The sequence below is a fragment of the Hypanus sabinus genome, chromosome 2, assembly GCF_030144855.1.
Source record: "Hypanus sabinus isolate sHypSab1 chromosome 2, sHypSab1.hap1, whole genome shotgun sequence".
Lineage (NCBI taxonomy): Eukaryota > Metazoa > Chordata > Chondrichthyes > Myliobatiformes > Dasyatidae > Hypanus > Hypanus sabinus.
Genome location: NC_082707.1, coordinates 162,649,339 through 162,665,146, shown reverse-complemented (window position 1 = coordinate 162,665,146; position 15,808 = coordinate 162,649,339). Strand labels below are relative to the sequence as shown.

The 15,808-nt window shown below is 36.4% G+C and overlaps 1 protein-coding gene across 2 annotated transcripts in view; it reads right to left on the bottom strand.

The window, feature by feature from the left end:
* The window catches only part of sos2 (son of sevenless homolog 2 (Drosophila)), a 116,100-nt gene that overhangs the window by 8,443 nt on the left and 91,849 nt on the right, over positions 1-15,808 (bottom strand). Inside the window, exons 17-22 of one of the 2 annotated variants that reach the window (XM_059958185.1) lie at positions 7,545-7,662; positions 7,147-7,319; positions 6,928-7,044; positions 5,109-5,367; positions 4,252-4,305; positions 2,996-3,037 (exon numbers count right to left, since the gene is read on the bottom strand). In XM_059958185.1, the coding sequence (XP_059814168.1) occupies positions 2,996-3,037; positions 4,252-4,305; positions 5,109-5,367; positions 6,928-7,044; positions 7,147-7,319; positions 7,545-7,662 (763 nt within the window). The remainder of the gene's footprint in view (positions 1-2,995; positions 3,038-4,251; positions 4,306-5,108; positions 5,368-6,927; positions 7,045-7,146; positions 7,320-7,544; positions 7,663-15,808) is intronic. The other variant, XM_059958193.1, reaches the window with a different exon arrangement.

Here is a 15,808-nt window from a genome sequence, read left to right as displayed (position 1 = left end):
GACAACTCAGTGTCACACAATTCATGTATCATGGGAAAAGTCATTCAAGTCTTTTCAGACAAAGGATTTATGTGGCAGATGCGCATCAAGGCTAAAGGCTGATTTACAGTTCTGTGTCAAATGAACGCCATAGGTACAGCGTAACCGCATAACCTATGCTGTACCCTACACCAGAGCCTGATGCGCATCTCTCCAAAAATGTAACTGCCCATCGCAACGACACAGACCGCAACAACTGTGATTGGTCTGCTTGGTAGCATCGCATTTCCCCCTGTCTATAAGCATACTGTGTGTACACTGCTGTGAAATAAATGGTTGGATACGATGAACCAAATCGTCAAATCTACCTGCCGACATCTGAAAATATTTGAAATGCATTTCCTCGTCCATGTCTCTCAGTGGCTGGACAAGCATTGAAAATTCACCCTCCTTCTGCCTCAGTCCGTTCAATGGTCGTACACACCATCTCCTCCGATGTCTCCTCCCTGTTCTGCCTTGCAGTAATTTTAATAAAAGTAACCCTTGTTCAACACTTATTAGCTCCAACTCCAATATGATGCACTCAGTCGCCAGTGTTTGAAGTACACGAAGAAGCTCTACACAGTGGCATAGAAACTAGCCTTTTGGCGGTGAATTGCAGAGCGATGCAGACACACCAACGTACAGGTATAAATGCTCACAACGGTGCAGGCCGCTTACGAAGGCTGCAGCATAGGCTACTATGCAGAAGTGTAAATCAGCCATAAGACCGGTTGTCTGGACAGGCCTACAAATAAGATCTGTCTTCTACAGGAGGCACAGGTGCTACAGCTCTAGTAGCTCAGGACTTCGACTTAACAGAGTGATAGTAATGGGCTGAGTGCTAGTAACCTCTGCTCTCGATGAGTTACATAGCTCCACTTGAAGAGGATATTTACATAAATGTTAATATGTTTACCCTTGAAAATTTTAAGTCTTTTTTTTGTAGTTTGCAGTTGTAATTATTACAGTGTAATAATTATGTGCTGGGATATAGGAGCCATGTAGCTATTAACTGTCTGCCTGTATTGTATTTTGTGCTGTGTGATAATTGTGGGTAACTTGTCACGTGGATTGCGGCATGGTAGAAGTATAGCAACATATCTATGGTTTGTCATAGTTGGTTTTAGTTTAGTGGAGAGATAGTGTGCCGGCGATGATTTTTTTTGTTGACCACATTACGTTATTTCACTTATTTACGCTAATTTGAACTTTTTCTGCTATACTGCTAATTTAGCTTTGTTACTTTAAAAAAAAATTGCTATACAAGATCATTTGCCTTTGCTGGTTTCATAATAAAGGATTGATGTACTTTTTCAACTTGAAACTCATACTTGAAAGCATGTCATACAGCGTCAACTCCCATATTCACTCTCTTAGCGTTTTGGTTTGCTTTCAAGTAACCACTACAAGGTATTATCAATAAACATATGGAAGCTAATCTTTATGCCTGCATTTTATACTTTCAATATGAGGAAGAGCACAAGGATAGCATCAAGGAAACTTCTTTGGATACTCTGAAGTTAACGGTGCATGGATTGCAAGGAAAAAAATGCTGCAAATAACTTGGCCACAGTTGGATATGTAGTGTGAATTCAAATGGGGGGGGAAAAAAAAAAATCACATTTTGTAAAAAGATGGAGGATGATTGTTTGTTCAATTGTAACAAGAGCTCTAAAAATCATTGAAGACTGCTGATGTATTACAGTTTAACACACACAAAATGTCGGAGGAACTCAGCAGGCTAGGCATCTATTGAAAGGAGCACATAGTCGACGTTAGGGTCTGAGCCCAAATCGTTGACTGTTCACTCTTTTTCAATAGATGCTGCCCGACCTGCTGTGTTTCTCCAGAACTTTGTTTGTATTTCTTTGATTTCCAGCATCAGCAGGTTTTCTCTTGTTTCCATTACAGTTAACAATTTATTTGTGACGTTGGATTGGATAGCCTATTTTATTTCTGTGGTAGGAATATAAACTTATTGGAAAGATAAGCACAAGGTTGTGGAAAGGTAGCCACAGATTTAGACGGGGATACAATTAAAACGAGGGGGAAAAGAAGGAAAGACAGTTTGTAAGAAGAGATTTAATTATTTGTTTTTAAAAAGAGACTGACAGCAGTTATTTTGAAAAGGGGAAAACAATCATGGTGAATGACACACAAAGGGTCTTGGCCCGAAACGTCGACAGCGCTTCTTCCTATAGATGCTGCCTGGCCTGCTGTGTTCCACCAGCATTTTGTTTGTGTTGTTTGAATTTCCAGCATCTGCAGATTTCCTTGTGTTTGCTCATGGTGAATGAACCCATTTGCAATGCCAGCGGGCATTGAAGCCAGACAATGAAACTTAGGTTGTCAGCAATTTAGTGAGAAGGGGCTAACAAGGAATGGCAGCTTGATTTGAATGAACAAAATAAGTTTCTGAGGAAAGAGAGAAAGTTCAGAGGCAGAATGTGTTTAATGGGTAAGGAAACGTAAAACAGCAGAAATAACTTCAATCTTAATGATAAAGAAATACACGATGACACTTAGGTAACTCAACTGTTACTATTTGTTAGCTTTCAATAAGTTAACTAAAATTGAAATAACTGAAAGGCAATAAGAAAGCAAAAAAAAAACCTGATACTGTTTCTGAAATAAAAATAGAAAATGCTGGAAAATCTCTGTGGGTAAAACAGCACAAAGAGAAAACGTTAACATTTCATATTGATATCCTTTCATCAGAACAGAATATTTAGAAAGTAGACCTGATTTAAGTTGAAGTGAAGGGTGGGAGAAAATAAGGAATGTCCATGTTACGGTGAAGACTAAAAAAAATAATGGACAACAGAGACTAGTGCCAGATGAGAAAGTACACTGAAGATTTAATAATGGCAACCAATCTCCTCCGAGGATATGCAAATAGAGGGAGAAGGTCAAAAAAAAGATTTTCAGTATTTTCTGCTTTTGTCTCAAAATGAAGAAAATGGGCTCAACTTACTTGATGGTGGCAACAGGACAGGTGCAAAAATACTGTTGCTACCTATAAAGGAAAAATGAGAAATTGTTTAGAAAAATTACCTCATAATTAAGATACTACAACAAACCAATGATGTGAGAATTGCACAAACCAACCCTTGGATGCATTTCAAAACACAAATGATTTATATCACACGAACATGTTAAACTAAGGATTCTTTCTTCTCTAATCAACAAAACTCTCCAATAAATATATCCCAGTATATTCCACATGCAAATTACATCACATTTAACATGTTGAATGCCAAGTGTTTTTTCGAACCAGAAAGAAATTTTAAAATTGTGGACAACTTCCTACAATAATAAAAGCACACAGCATAAAGGCTGTAATGGACCCACGTGATCCAAGTCTGAAATATTACATCACCATCCATAGCTTGGACAGAAAATGAATTTCATTCTTAATTCATTAATTATCAGACTGAGGAAAATTAAAGACTTGCCCATTTAATAATGCTGAAAATAGTAACTAAAATTATAATTTTAGAATTAAAATCTTTGGTAAAAGTTTTTCATTATTTTGATAATTCTTGCAAAAATATTTGTAAGGAAATCAGAAATGCTTAAATCAAGAATGATTAATTGTTAAGAACTTAATAAAATGATTGAAATCAATTTGCAAAGCTTGATGTAACTGTAATTTGTGCTCCACCAGTTACAATGTTCGTTAGTATTGCACAAGATCACTTTCAATATCTCGAATGATACTTGAGCAAATCAATATGATTCACTTAACACATGAAACCATCTCACATTATTTATACCTACAGCACACTCCACATATTTCACATGTCATGTGCAATAACCATCTTAATTAGATTTAATACCTAGTGAAGTATTTTGTGGTTACACAAGATTTGATGAAATACATGTTCTGCAATAAGATTCAATTTGCTTTGATAATGCATTAATAGAAACTATTTAAAAGTAGTTAGGAATTTGAACAAAATTGTAACTAAGGACTAAATCACTTTAGTGGTATTTAACTACAATTTTGATCATAGAATCAGAATGACCTAAACAAAATGAATTAATGTTATAGACCCTAAGCAAGAACAGATAAACATTGTTAAGCAGATTCTTTAGACAATCCACAAAGAAAAGAAAGACAGGCACAAGCATCAAATTAGTAGTACCCATGCAAGTTATCTATGAAGAGACCAGCCAACTAAATAAGGAAGCCACAATACTGGAAAAACGCAGCATGAAAAGACATACCACCAGAGATGTGAACAGGAACAAAGACTGTAGAGCAAATTGAACTTGAACTGCCTGCAGAAGGTACAGGAGTGACAAGTAAGCAAAACAGCCATCAAATTTGTCACAAATTGTGTCTTTATCAGCAGTAACATGCATCTGTATAAACATTTATTAACATTAGAAAATGCAAGATTAGACCTTGTTTACAACTCAAAGCACCAATTCTATTCAATGTGCAGTTAGCAAGGTGCCACTACCTACAAATTTACTCTTGATCGGAGGCACTAAATGTAGCATATAGTTACATTAGAATGCTATCCTCTGCTGATGAAATTTATTTCACTGAATTCAATGGAAATCGGTTTTAGATACTGTACGGAGTAGTGAAGCAACTATAGAGAAAGTTTAGCACTCCTATCCAGGAAAGAATTTCTAGCCATACTGATCCTCCATTAAAATTATGATTGCTCTTGCATAAATATAAACATTTGTGAATAAATTAGTGTAACTATGAACACCTTCATACCTGATTCTGAAACTACCTTCAATTAAGTATGCATAGAGGCACACCCCAATTAATTTCCTCTTCCAGCTCTAAGATGTTGACTATGCTTTCAACCATTATGAACAAACTCAGGAAGCTTTATTGCTGATTAACCTTGGATGATCTCCTGAATTTAAAGATTACCACTAAAACACTCAGTGGTATACCGATTTGACCACTGGGAGCTTAACATAAAGAAACATGAGGATTCCAGTAATCTTGAAAAGAAAACAAGTTGACAATGCACTTTGAAAACCAATGCCTAGGAATAGTATACACATATTAACAATTTTAATTTCAGGGATATTATTCCATAGAGAATTACACTCACTGCCAGAGCTGGGCAATTCCACATCACCAAAGACACTGAGATCAGAAGAAGCAGACACAGGTGGGGTTGATGGAGTATTTGGAGAGTTTGGAACAGATATTATTGACTCATTATCAGTTTCAGGAATTCTGCTGAAACTGATCTTGCGTGGTTCACGTTCTAATGGCATAGGATTCCTTAAGGTTCCAGAGGTAGAGGTATGTCTTGTAGTATTAGGTCTTATTCCTGGAGATTTTAAGGAATATGAAGATTTTCTTGGCTGAAGAGAAAAGACAAGACTATTTATTATCACAGCTCAAAAATAACTTGAATTCTTATTTAATAATAATATGTAACTGATTAATCTAATAAATAATTTCAATATGACTTGAAAAGATGTAATGCAATTCACTGGACAACAATTCAGGGTTATTTCAATCTGCATCCTCACTGTATAAAATAGTGCTTATTTAGAGTGTGTTTTCTAATGTTAAAATCTGATATCGTTCAGGCTATCTGGTTAATGTTACTGCTCATCATTTCAGCATTTCAATTATTCTGCCACCATCACTTTAACCTCAAAATTCAATATTTAAGGACAATATTTGAGAAGGTCATGGATTTGTCAGAAACTAGTTTGGGCAGTTTTGCACAAGTCCGCATGAGGATGATCAAATCCCCCAGTCCATTGCTGTCACAAGATCAGGATGAAAGCTGACAGGAAGATGAAGCCAAGTAAAGAGAGAGGAAGGAAGTTGAGGAAAGGCAGCAAAGAAAAAAAATAATGGGGAAAAAGGGCATATAGAGAGCCAGGTGAAGTAAGGTTGATAAGCAGGGACACAAATACTACCAAGCACTTTAACCTGATAAGGAAGACAATAATGCGATCTATTAAGATAGAGGCAAAAGAGAGATGTAACTAAATGGGAGAGCGCAATGAAAATGGATGACTGGATGTTTGGGGAAGGAGGATTTTTAGAAAGAGAACACTTCAGGTAAAGATTACTTGAAATTCTAAATTTCAATGTTCAAACCATTGGATCATAGACTACCCTGGCTGAACTCCAGGTGTTGTTCTTTCAGTTGTCACGGTGCCTCACCCTGTCAATGGAGATGGTGGAGGATAGACAGATTGTTTGCCTTCTGTGTTTAGAGGCTGATAATCCAGCAATTTAAGCAGCCCTTCCAAGTGAGTCAAAGATTAAAGTGCACTTCCTTCAACTTCATTGAGTGCTTCTGATGAGGCCATCACCATCTACATCGCTGAGACCAAGCACTGACTAGGCAACCAATTTCCAAAGCACTTCCACTCTTTCTGCAAATGGCCATCCCGATTTCCCAGCTGCATGCTATCTCAGCTCCCCTTCCTACTTCCCATACTCTGTAGTTGACCCTCTCCACTGCTAGGGGTAGGCCCAATATATATCTCGTATTTCACCTAAGCCAAATAGAACCTCTTTCAATGCTGAAATCATTGAATTTTCTAATTTCAAGTACCTTTTTCACCCACCCCCCCATCTTTCTAATCATCTCCAATCCTCATATTTTTACCCTTTCCCATAAGCCCCTTCACCATCCAGTTTTTTCTGCCTCCCTCTCCCCTTATGCTTCCATCCATCCACTATCACCGAGTCACCAAAAAATGTCCTTTGTCTAGTTCCATCTGCCCTTCACATCCTCTAATGGTTTCTATTATCACCTTTATTATTTATTACATTTGAGCACTGGTAAGCCTTTGTATTCCTGCTTATCACAAATTCCAAAATTCTGTTCAGAAACTGACTTTAAATTACTTCACTTCTCAAATATACAAGTTAAATGGAACTTCAGAATTACTTACAAATCGTGGTGGTTGTTTACAATTACGTGGTTCAATTTCCAAGGATTTGTTGAACAAATAGTCTGTAAACTCCTTTTCATTCATATTTCCCATTGGATTCAGATTTTCAAAAAATTTCTATACATTGAAACAGATGGACATTAGGTAATTTTTGGTGACCAAAGTAACTTTCAATGGGTATAGAAATTTAAATTTTGGAAAAAGTTATCAATGAGCTACCTTTATATCCATTTCCACTTGTAGGCAGTAGGGCTGATTTTGATACTGTTGGATTTCTCCTGTGATTTCTGCCACTTTCCTTCGTTTGCTAAAATTTATTAATTCCTTTCCACATCTTTTGAGGAAATCTGGGTTCCCTACTTCAGTCTTCAGAATGTTTGTCAAATAAATACCTTTGAATGGAAATGGTTTTTAAAAAATTTAACTTAAAACAAAACTACAAGATGCTTAATAAATATCAAAGAACTAAGGATTTAAAATAAATGAGAGGACAGGCTAAGGTTAAAAACTAACATGACAAACTGAATGGATTTAAGTACACAGGAGAAACTAAGTCGATGTACAATTCATTGTTGAATCAAATTAAGGAAACAGAGAGAAATAGTTAAATTGCCTACCAAAGAAAGGCACACAAGGTGGGTTTATTGACTTAAGCTTGGTTAGGTACTTTTTGAAATGATCTTGACTTAGGTCCACTGCTTCTTCCAAAACCTTTTTCTTTCTTTCAGGTAATGCCTGCATAGAAACGTATTTTTAAAAAATGTTTAAATAAATACAAATTTCATGCTCCTAGACCGAAAATAATTCCTGGAAATCAATATTGTATAATAAATGATATTCATCACTAATTTGAAAATACCACGAATTCTGCAACTAATGCTTTCATCCATGAGTCAACTACCAAATAGGAAGATGAAAATAAGTAAGATTTTTATTCCTGCTGAAAGGGTTAATTGGAAGGAAGATTCAAGGATAAGCAAAAAGCACAAAACCACCATCTCAATCCACAGAAGAATTAAACAATTAAATGAGAATTGAAGCAATAAACAATGTTCTGGAGGAACTCAGGAGGGCCAGGCAGCAGCAGTGGAGGGAAATGGACAGCCAAGGTTGAAAGACTGAAAGGTAGAGTGGAGATAGCCAGTATACAGAGTCGAAAGGAGGGGATGGAGGAAGTTCTGTCAAGTGATAGGTAGATCCAGGCAGGATCAAGTGATAGGCATACGGAGGATGGAAGAGTTGAAATTGTGATAGAGATTGGGAGGTGACAAAGGGCTGCAGATTCAGGAATTCAATTCAAGATTGTTTAATGTTATTTCCAGTACTGTAGTGTAAAGGAGAACAAAATAATTGTTACTTTGGATCTGATGCAGCACACAAAAGACATAAGATAAAGAAAGCAAAAATTTAAAAAAACACAATTGTAGCAGTTACTTGAAAAACAAATCAAAACCGTTGAGACTGATTGAGGGAATTAACGCTTTATGTCACATTTCCAAATAACTGAATTCCAAGTTGAAAGTATATTTGATCCTTTATTACGAAAGCAGCAAACATGAACAATCTAATATAGCAAAATTAGAAAACTAGTGGAATTGGTGAAATAAGCAAAGATTGTAAATGAGCAATATCAGAATCAAAAATACTAACAAAGTTAACAGAAAACAAAAAAAATATCAGTTCCTTCCTTTTTAAATCTTTTTATTAGTTTTAAACAAACATAAATGAAACATGAATACAAAGTGTTTGAGAGTACATAATAGTTTAAATAGACATTCAGATATATAATAATAAAAATATATAACCTCTCAAACTCAGAACATTGATGAACAAAGAAGTAAAAAGAGAAAAAAAAGAAAAACCCCAAAAAAAGAGAAAAAAAAACAAAAAAAAACACTAACCAACATGGGCCATTGAATAATATTAAGTACATATACAGTAGTGCCAATAATTCCGAACCTCCATCCAAATAATTAAGGATAATATAAGTAAGGTTTAGGAAAAGACAATTCAACTCATGTGAAAATGTTGAATAAAAGGTCTCCAAGTTTCTTCAAATTTAACTGAAGGATTAAAAACCACACTTCTAATTTTTTCTAAACTCAAACAAGAAATAGTTTGAGAAAACCACTGAAACACAGTTAGAGGATTTATTTCTTTCCAATTCAATAAAATAGATCTTCTAGCCATTAATGTAACAAATGCAATCATTCATTGAGATGAAGCGGATAAACGGTTATTATCCGTCATTGGTAAACCGAAAATTGCAGTAAGAGGATGCGGTTGGAAATTAATATTTAAAACTCTTGAAATAATACTGAAAATATCTTTCCAATAATTTTGTAAACAAGGACAAGACCAGAACATATGAGTCACTGAAGCAACATCAGAATGACATCTATCGCAGGTTGAGTTAAGATGAGAATAAAATCGAGCCAGTTTATCCTTAGACATATGAGCTCTATGTACAACCTTAAATTGTATTAGGGCATGTTTAGCACAAATAGAGGACGAATTTACCAATAATAAAATTTTTTCCCATTGCTCAGTAGATATAGGACAATGCAACTCTTCTTGCCATTCCTTCTTAATTTTTTCTGATACATCTGACTATAAATTCATGATCATCTTATAAATGATGGCTACTAAACCCTTTTGATAAGGATTAAGGGCTAAAATTCTTTCTGTAATGTCCAATGGACATTCTTTCAAAAAAGACTAACTCATTATACAAAAAATTTCTAACTTGCAAATATCTAAAAAAAAATGGGTTTCAGGTAAATTATATTTATTAGATAGCTGTTCAAAGGACATAATGTTATCATCCAGAAACAGATCACAAAAACATGTTATACCTTTTGTTTTCCATAAAAGAAAAGCTTGATCCATAGATGAAGGCCGAAAAGAATAATTAGATATTATAGGACATGATAAAATAAATTTATTCAAACCAAAAAATTTACGAAATTGAAACCAAGTTCGTAATGTATATCTGACTATAGGATTAGTTATCTGTTTATTCAATTTGAATAAAGAGAAAGGAAGTGAAGATCCTAAGATTGAAATCAGTGAAAAATCTTGCACAGATTTACATTCCAAATTTACCCATTGTGGGCAAGTAGCTATAGTCAATTCTTGTGTCCAGAATATTAAATACCGTATATTAACTGCCCAATAGTAAAATCTTAAGTTTGGTAAAGCCAAGCCGCCCTCCTTCTTAGGCTTCTGTAAATATTCAGAATTCACTAAGGACTCTTCTATAATAAATGAATTTTTAAGGAAATTGAATATTCCAAAAGTAACTGTTGAGGATAACGTAATTTTAGATACACCTATTACGGAGTCTGAAATAGAAAAGGCTATTTTTTCAATAAATTCTGGTAAAGCTTCTGGTCCAGATGGTTTTCCCGTAGAATTTTTAAAATCTTTTTCTTCTATACCTTCTCCTTGGCTTTGTAAAATTTTTAAAGGTGCATTAAGTATAGGTAAATTACCACAATCTTTTTATGAAGCTTCTATTTCTTTAATTCTTAAAAAAGATAAAGACCCTACTGAATGTGCATCCTATCGGCCTATATCCTTGTTAAATACGGATTTTAAGATTTTCAGTAAAATTTTGGCTATTAGATTAGAAAATATATTACCTCGAATTATTTCTGAAGATCAGACTGGATTTATTAAAAATTGCTATTCATCTTTTAACATTAGAAAATTAATTAATATTATTTATACTTCTTCATCTAAAATACCAGAATATGTTATTTCTTTAGATGCTGAAAAAGCATTTGATAGAGTTGAATGGCCATATTTATTTACTACAATGCAACAATTTAATTTTAGTTCAAAATTTATATCATGGATTAAATTAATATACCATAAACCTTTAGCTTCGGTTTTTACCAATAATCAAAGATCCCCTTTTTTTCAGCTATTTTGTGGTACAAGGCAAGGTTGCCCTTTAAGTCCTTTACTATTTGACATCGCTTTAGAACCGTTGGCTATAGCTATTCATGAATCACCTAATATTCTGGGTATTACCCGTGGGGAGAGGACGTATAAAGTATCATTATATGCTGATGATTTGTTATTATATATATATATCTGACCCTGAAAGATCTATCCCTGCTATTTCGTCTTTGCTTGCTCAATTTAGTAATTTTTCTGGTTATAAATTGTATTTTAACAAGAGTGAACTATTTCCATTAAATATGCAAGTTCCAATTTATAAACATTTACCATATAAAATTGTTACAGATTATTTTACTTACCTAGGTATTAAAATTACTAAAAAACATAAAGATTTATTTAAGGTTAACTTTTTACCTTTAATTGATCAAATTAAGCAACTTGCTATTAGGTGGCCTCCACTATCTTTGTCATTGGTTGGTAGAGTTAATGCTATTAAGATGATGATACTACCTAAATTCTAATTTCAAGCATTACCAATTTTTATTCCTAAAGCTTTTTTTGATACTATTGACTTTAAAATATCTTCTTACTTGTGGCAGAACAAAAATCCTAGATTGGGCAAAAAATATCAGTTCCTGGCTCTAACTAAAGCAATGAGGACAAAGCACCAATACTCAGTTGCTTCTACCATGCCCCTAACCAACGTAAAAAATTACTGTAACCCACAATAGAGACACACAACACAACATACAATACATACAGACAGAAAATACATGGCTCCTAGCTTAAATACTGTACATAGATTGATATAATGTACATAAAGTGAGGCTAGGCACAGGAGCATCTACACACAAGGTGAACCTGACAGGAAATAATAAAGCAGTGGTGGTGGAGGGTGTTGTGGGGTGGGTTAGTGGGCGAAGGTGTTGGTCAGCCTGACTGCTTTGGAAAAGTAACTGTTTTCAAGTCTGGTGTGTCCTGTCGTGTACGACGCAGCCTCCTCCTGCTGGGAGTGGGACAAACAGCTCATGAGTCAGGTGATACTGCTGGAGTATGAGATTCTGTTCCTCTAGTTTGTGTAGATTCACCCTGGGAAGCCAAGGGATTCATGTAAATGTGGGAATTGTTACATACGCAAGGAGCAAGAACTACAACTGAGTCGTAAAATTAAACACTTTTACTAAATCATGTTTGTAATGGTACGTGCTGGGTAACTTGCAGTGTGGGTGCCTTGGTGGGCTCAGTTCATCACTCCCACACTATAAGTTGCTCACCGTGTACTTTTACTGACATGACGCAGTAAAAAAAAATGTAATTTTACTACTGCATTGCAGTTCTTGCTCCACCCAATCCGCAACAGGAATGGAAGACCACAAGACCATGAGGCATAGGAGCAGAATTAGGCCATTTGGCCCATTGAGTCTGCTCCACCATTCAATCATGGCTGATCCCCTCCTCAGCCCCACTCCTTGGCCTTCTCCCCATAACCTTAGATGCTGTGTCCCATCATGGTCTTATCAATCTCTGCCTTTAATACACCCAACGACCTAGCCTCTACAGCCACCTAAGGTAACAAATTCCACAAATTCACCACCCTCTGGCTACAAAAATTTCTGTGCATCTCTGCTTTAAATGGATGCCCCTCTATCCTGAGGCTATGCCCCCTTGTCCTAGACTCCCCCACCCATGGGAAATATCCTTTTCATATCTACTCTATCTAGGCCTTTCAACATTTGAAAGGTTTCAAAGAGATCTCCCCTCATCCTTCTGAATTCCATCAAGTACAGACCCAGAACCATCAAACATTCCTCATATGATAACCCTTTCATTCCTGGAATCATCCTTGTGAACCTCCTCTGAACCCTTTCCAATACCAGCACATCTTTTCTTGGATGAGGAGCCCAAAACTGTTCACAATACTCAAGGTGAGGCCTCACCAATATCATATCCCTGTTCTTATATTCTCGATCATTGAAATGAATGCCAACTTTGCATTTGCCCTCCTCACCACCGACTCAGCCTGCAAGTTAACCTTTAGGGCATTCTACACAAGAACTTCCAAGTGCCTTTGCATCTCAGATTATTGGATTTTCTCCTGGTTTAGAAAATAGTCTGCATATTTATTTCTACTACCAAAGTGCATGACCATGCATTTTCCAACGTTGTATTTCATTTGCCACTTCCTTGCTCATTCTCCTAATGTCCTTCTGCAGCCTACCTCTTTCCTCAACACTATCTGCCCCTCCTCCAATCTTCGTATCATCTGCAAACTTGGCAGCAAAGCCAACTATTCCATCATCTAAATCATTGATATGCAGCATAAAAAGAAGCCGCCCCAACACCAACCTCTGCAGAACACCACTAGTCACTGGCAGCCAACCTTAAAGGATCTTTTCATTCCAATGTACTGCCTCCTACCAATCAGTCAATGCTCCAACCATGTTAGTAACTTTCTTGTATTATCATGGGCTCTTAACCTGGTAAGCAGCCTCATGTGTGGCACCTTGTCAAAGGCTTTCTGAAAGTCCAAATATACAACATCCACTGCATACCCTTTATCTATCTTACATGTAATCTCCTCAAAGAATTCTAACAGATTCATCAGGCAAGATTTTCCCCTAGGGAAACCATGCTGACTTTGTCCTATCATATCGTGTGTTACCAAGTACTCCATCACTTCTTCCGTAATAATTGACTAACATCTTTCCAACTACTGAGTTCAGGCTAAATGGTCTATAATTTCCTTTCTGCTGCCTTCCTCCTTTCTTAAAGAGTAGAGTGACATTTGCAATTGTCCAGTCCTCTGGCACCTTGCCAGAGTCCAATGAGTTTTGAAAGATCAAAACTAATGCTTCCACAATCTCTACCGCTACCTCTTTCAGAACCCTAGGGTTCAGTTCATCTGGTCCAGGTGACTTATGTACCCTTGGGTCTTTCAGCTTTCAGAGCACCTTCTCCCTTGTAATAGTAACTGCATCCACTTCTCTTCCTTCACACCCTTCAACATCTGGCACACCGCTAGTGTCTTCCACCATGAAAACTGGTGCAAAATACTCATTTAGTTCATCTGCCATCTCCTTGTCCCGTTATTATTTCTCCAGCCTAACTTTCTAGCCATTCTATACCTGCACTCATCTTTGATTTTTTTAACGTACTTGAAAAAGCTTTTATTATTCACTTTGATAATGTTTGCTAGCTTGTTTTCACATTTAATCTTTTCCTTCCTAATGATTCTTTTTGTTGCTCTCTGTAGGTTTTAAAAAGCTTCCCAATCCTCAATCTTCCTAATTTTTGCTTTGTTGTATGCCCTCTCTTTTGCTTTAACTTCCCCTGTCAGTCATGGTTGTATTATTTTGCCATTTGAAGATTTCTTTGTTTTTGGAATACATCTATCCTGCACCTTCCTCATTTATCCTAGAAACTCATGCCATTGCTGTTCTGTTACCATCCCTGCCAGCATTTCCATCCAATTTACTTTGGCCAACTCCTCTCTCATACCACTGTAATTTCCTTTACTCCACTGAAAAACTGCTACGCCAGACTTTACTTTCTCTTTATCAAATTTGAAGTTGAACTCAATCATATTGCAATCACTGTTTACCCAAGTGTTATTTTACCTTAAGCTCCCTAATCGCCTCTGGTTCATTACCTAACACCCCAACTAGTATAGCTGATCCCTTAATAGGCTAAACGACAAACTGCTCGAAAAAGCCATCTCACAGGCATTCAGTCTCTTGAGATTCATTACCAACCTGATCTTCCCAATTGAACTGCATGTTAAAATCTCCCATGACTATCCTAGCATTGCATTTTTAACATGCTTTTTCTATTTGCCATTGTAATCTGTGGTCCACATCCCAGCCACTGTTGGGAGGCCTGTATATAACTGCCATCAGGGTCCTTTTACCCTTGCAGTTTCTTAACTCAACCCACAAGGATTGAACATCTGCTGATCCTATCTCACATCTTTCTACTGATTTGATACCATTCTTGACCACCAGAGCCATGCTATCCCCACTGCCTACCTTTCTATCCCTCCGATACCACGTGTAAACTTTGACATTCAACTCCCAACCAAGACCATCCTTCAGCCATGATACAGTGATGGCCACATCATCATACCTGACAATTTGTAATAGTGCAACTAGATTATCCACCTTATTTCTTATACTCTGTACATTGAAATATAACACTGAGTACTATGTTTGTTACTCTTTTTGATTCTGCATCCCTAATGTACTGATACTCACCCGGCTGGCTGCAATTTTGTCCTATCATCCGCCTGCCCTTCTTGACATTCTGACTGCACGCTATTTTTGCTATTTTGCAATCCATCCTATTTTGAATCCCTTCACTCCAATTCCCACCCAATTTCCAATGCAGTGGGGAATTAACATTTAAAGCAATTAAAGAGAGACAAGTAATGGAAGATTTAAAGAACAATATAAATTATGCAACAAATATAGGAATTTGCCATCTATTTACATTTCTGCCTTGCAACCATACAAATATGATTGGAGTCATGGATTTTGCAGTGGATCTTATGTGGTACAGGATACAAGAACCAGTCTTCAACTTAAATCTAGGGTATCACAACAAGTCTGAGCTCCACTGATGACTACATTTTGAGACAACCATGTGAATAATCCCAAACATACTGGCACCTACATGAGTAAATAGATTTAGCTCTATTCGGAAATCTGCATCAACTGAGCTGGTTGAACATAAATTCAGTGTGGATAGTCAGAGGCTTTTTCCCAGAGCTGAAATGGCTAGCACAAGAGGGTACAGTTTTAAGATGCTTGGAAATAGGTACAGAGGAGATGTCTGGGGTAAGTTTCTTTTTTAAACATGCAGAGAGTGATGAGTGTGTGGAATGGGCTGCCGGCGACAGTGGTGGAGGTGGATATGATAGGGTGTTTTAAGGGACTCCTGGACAGGTACATGGAGCTTAGAAAAATAGAGAGCTATG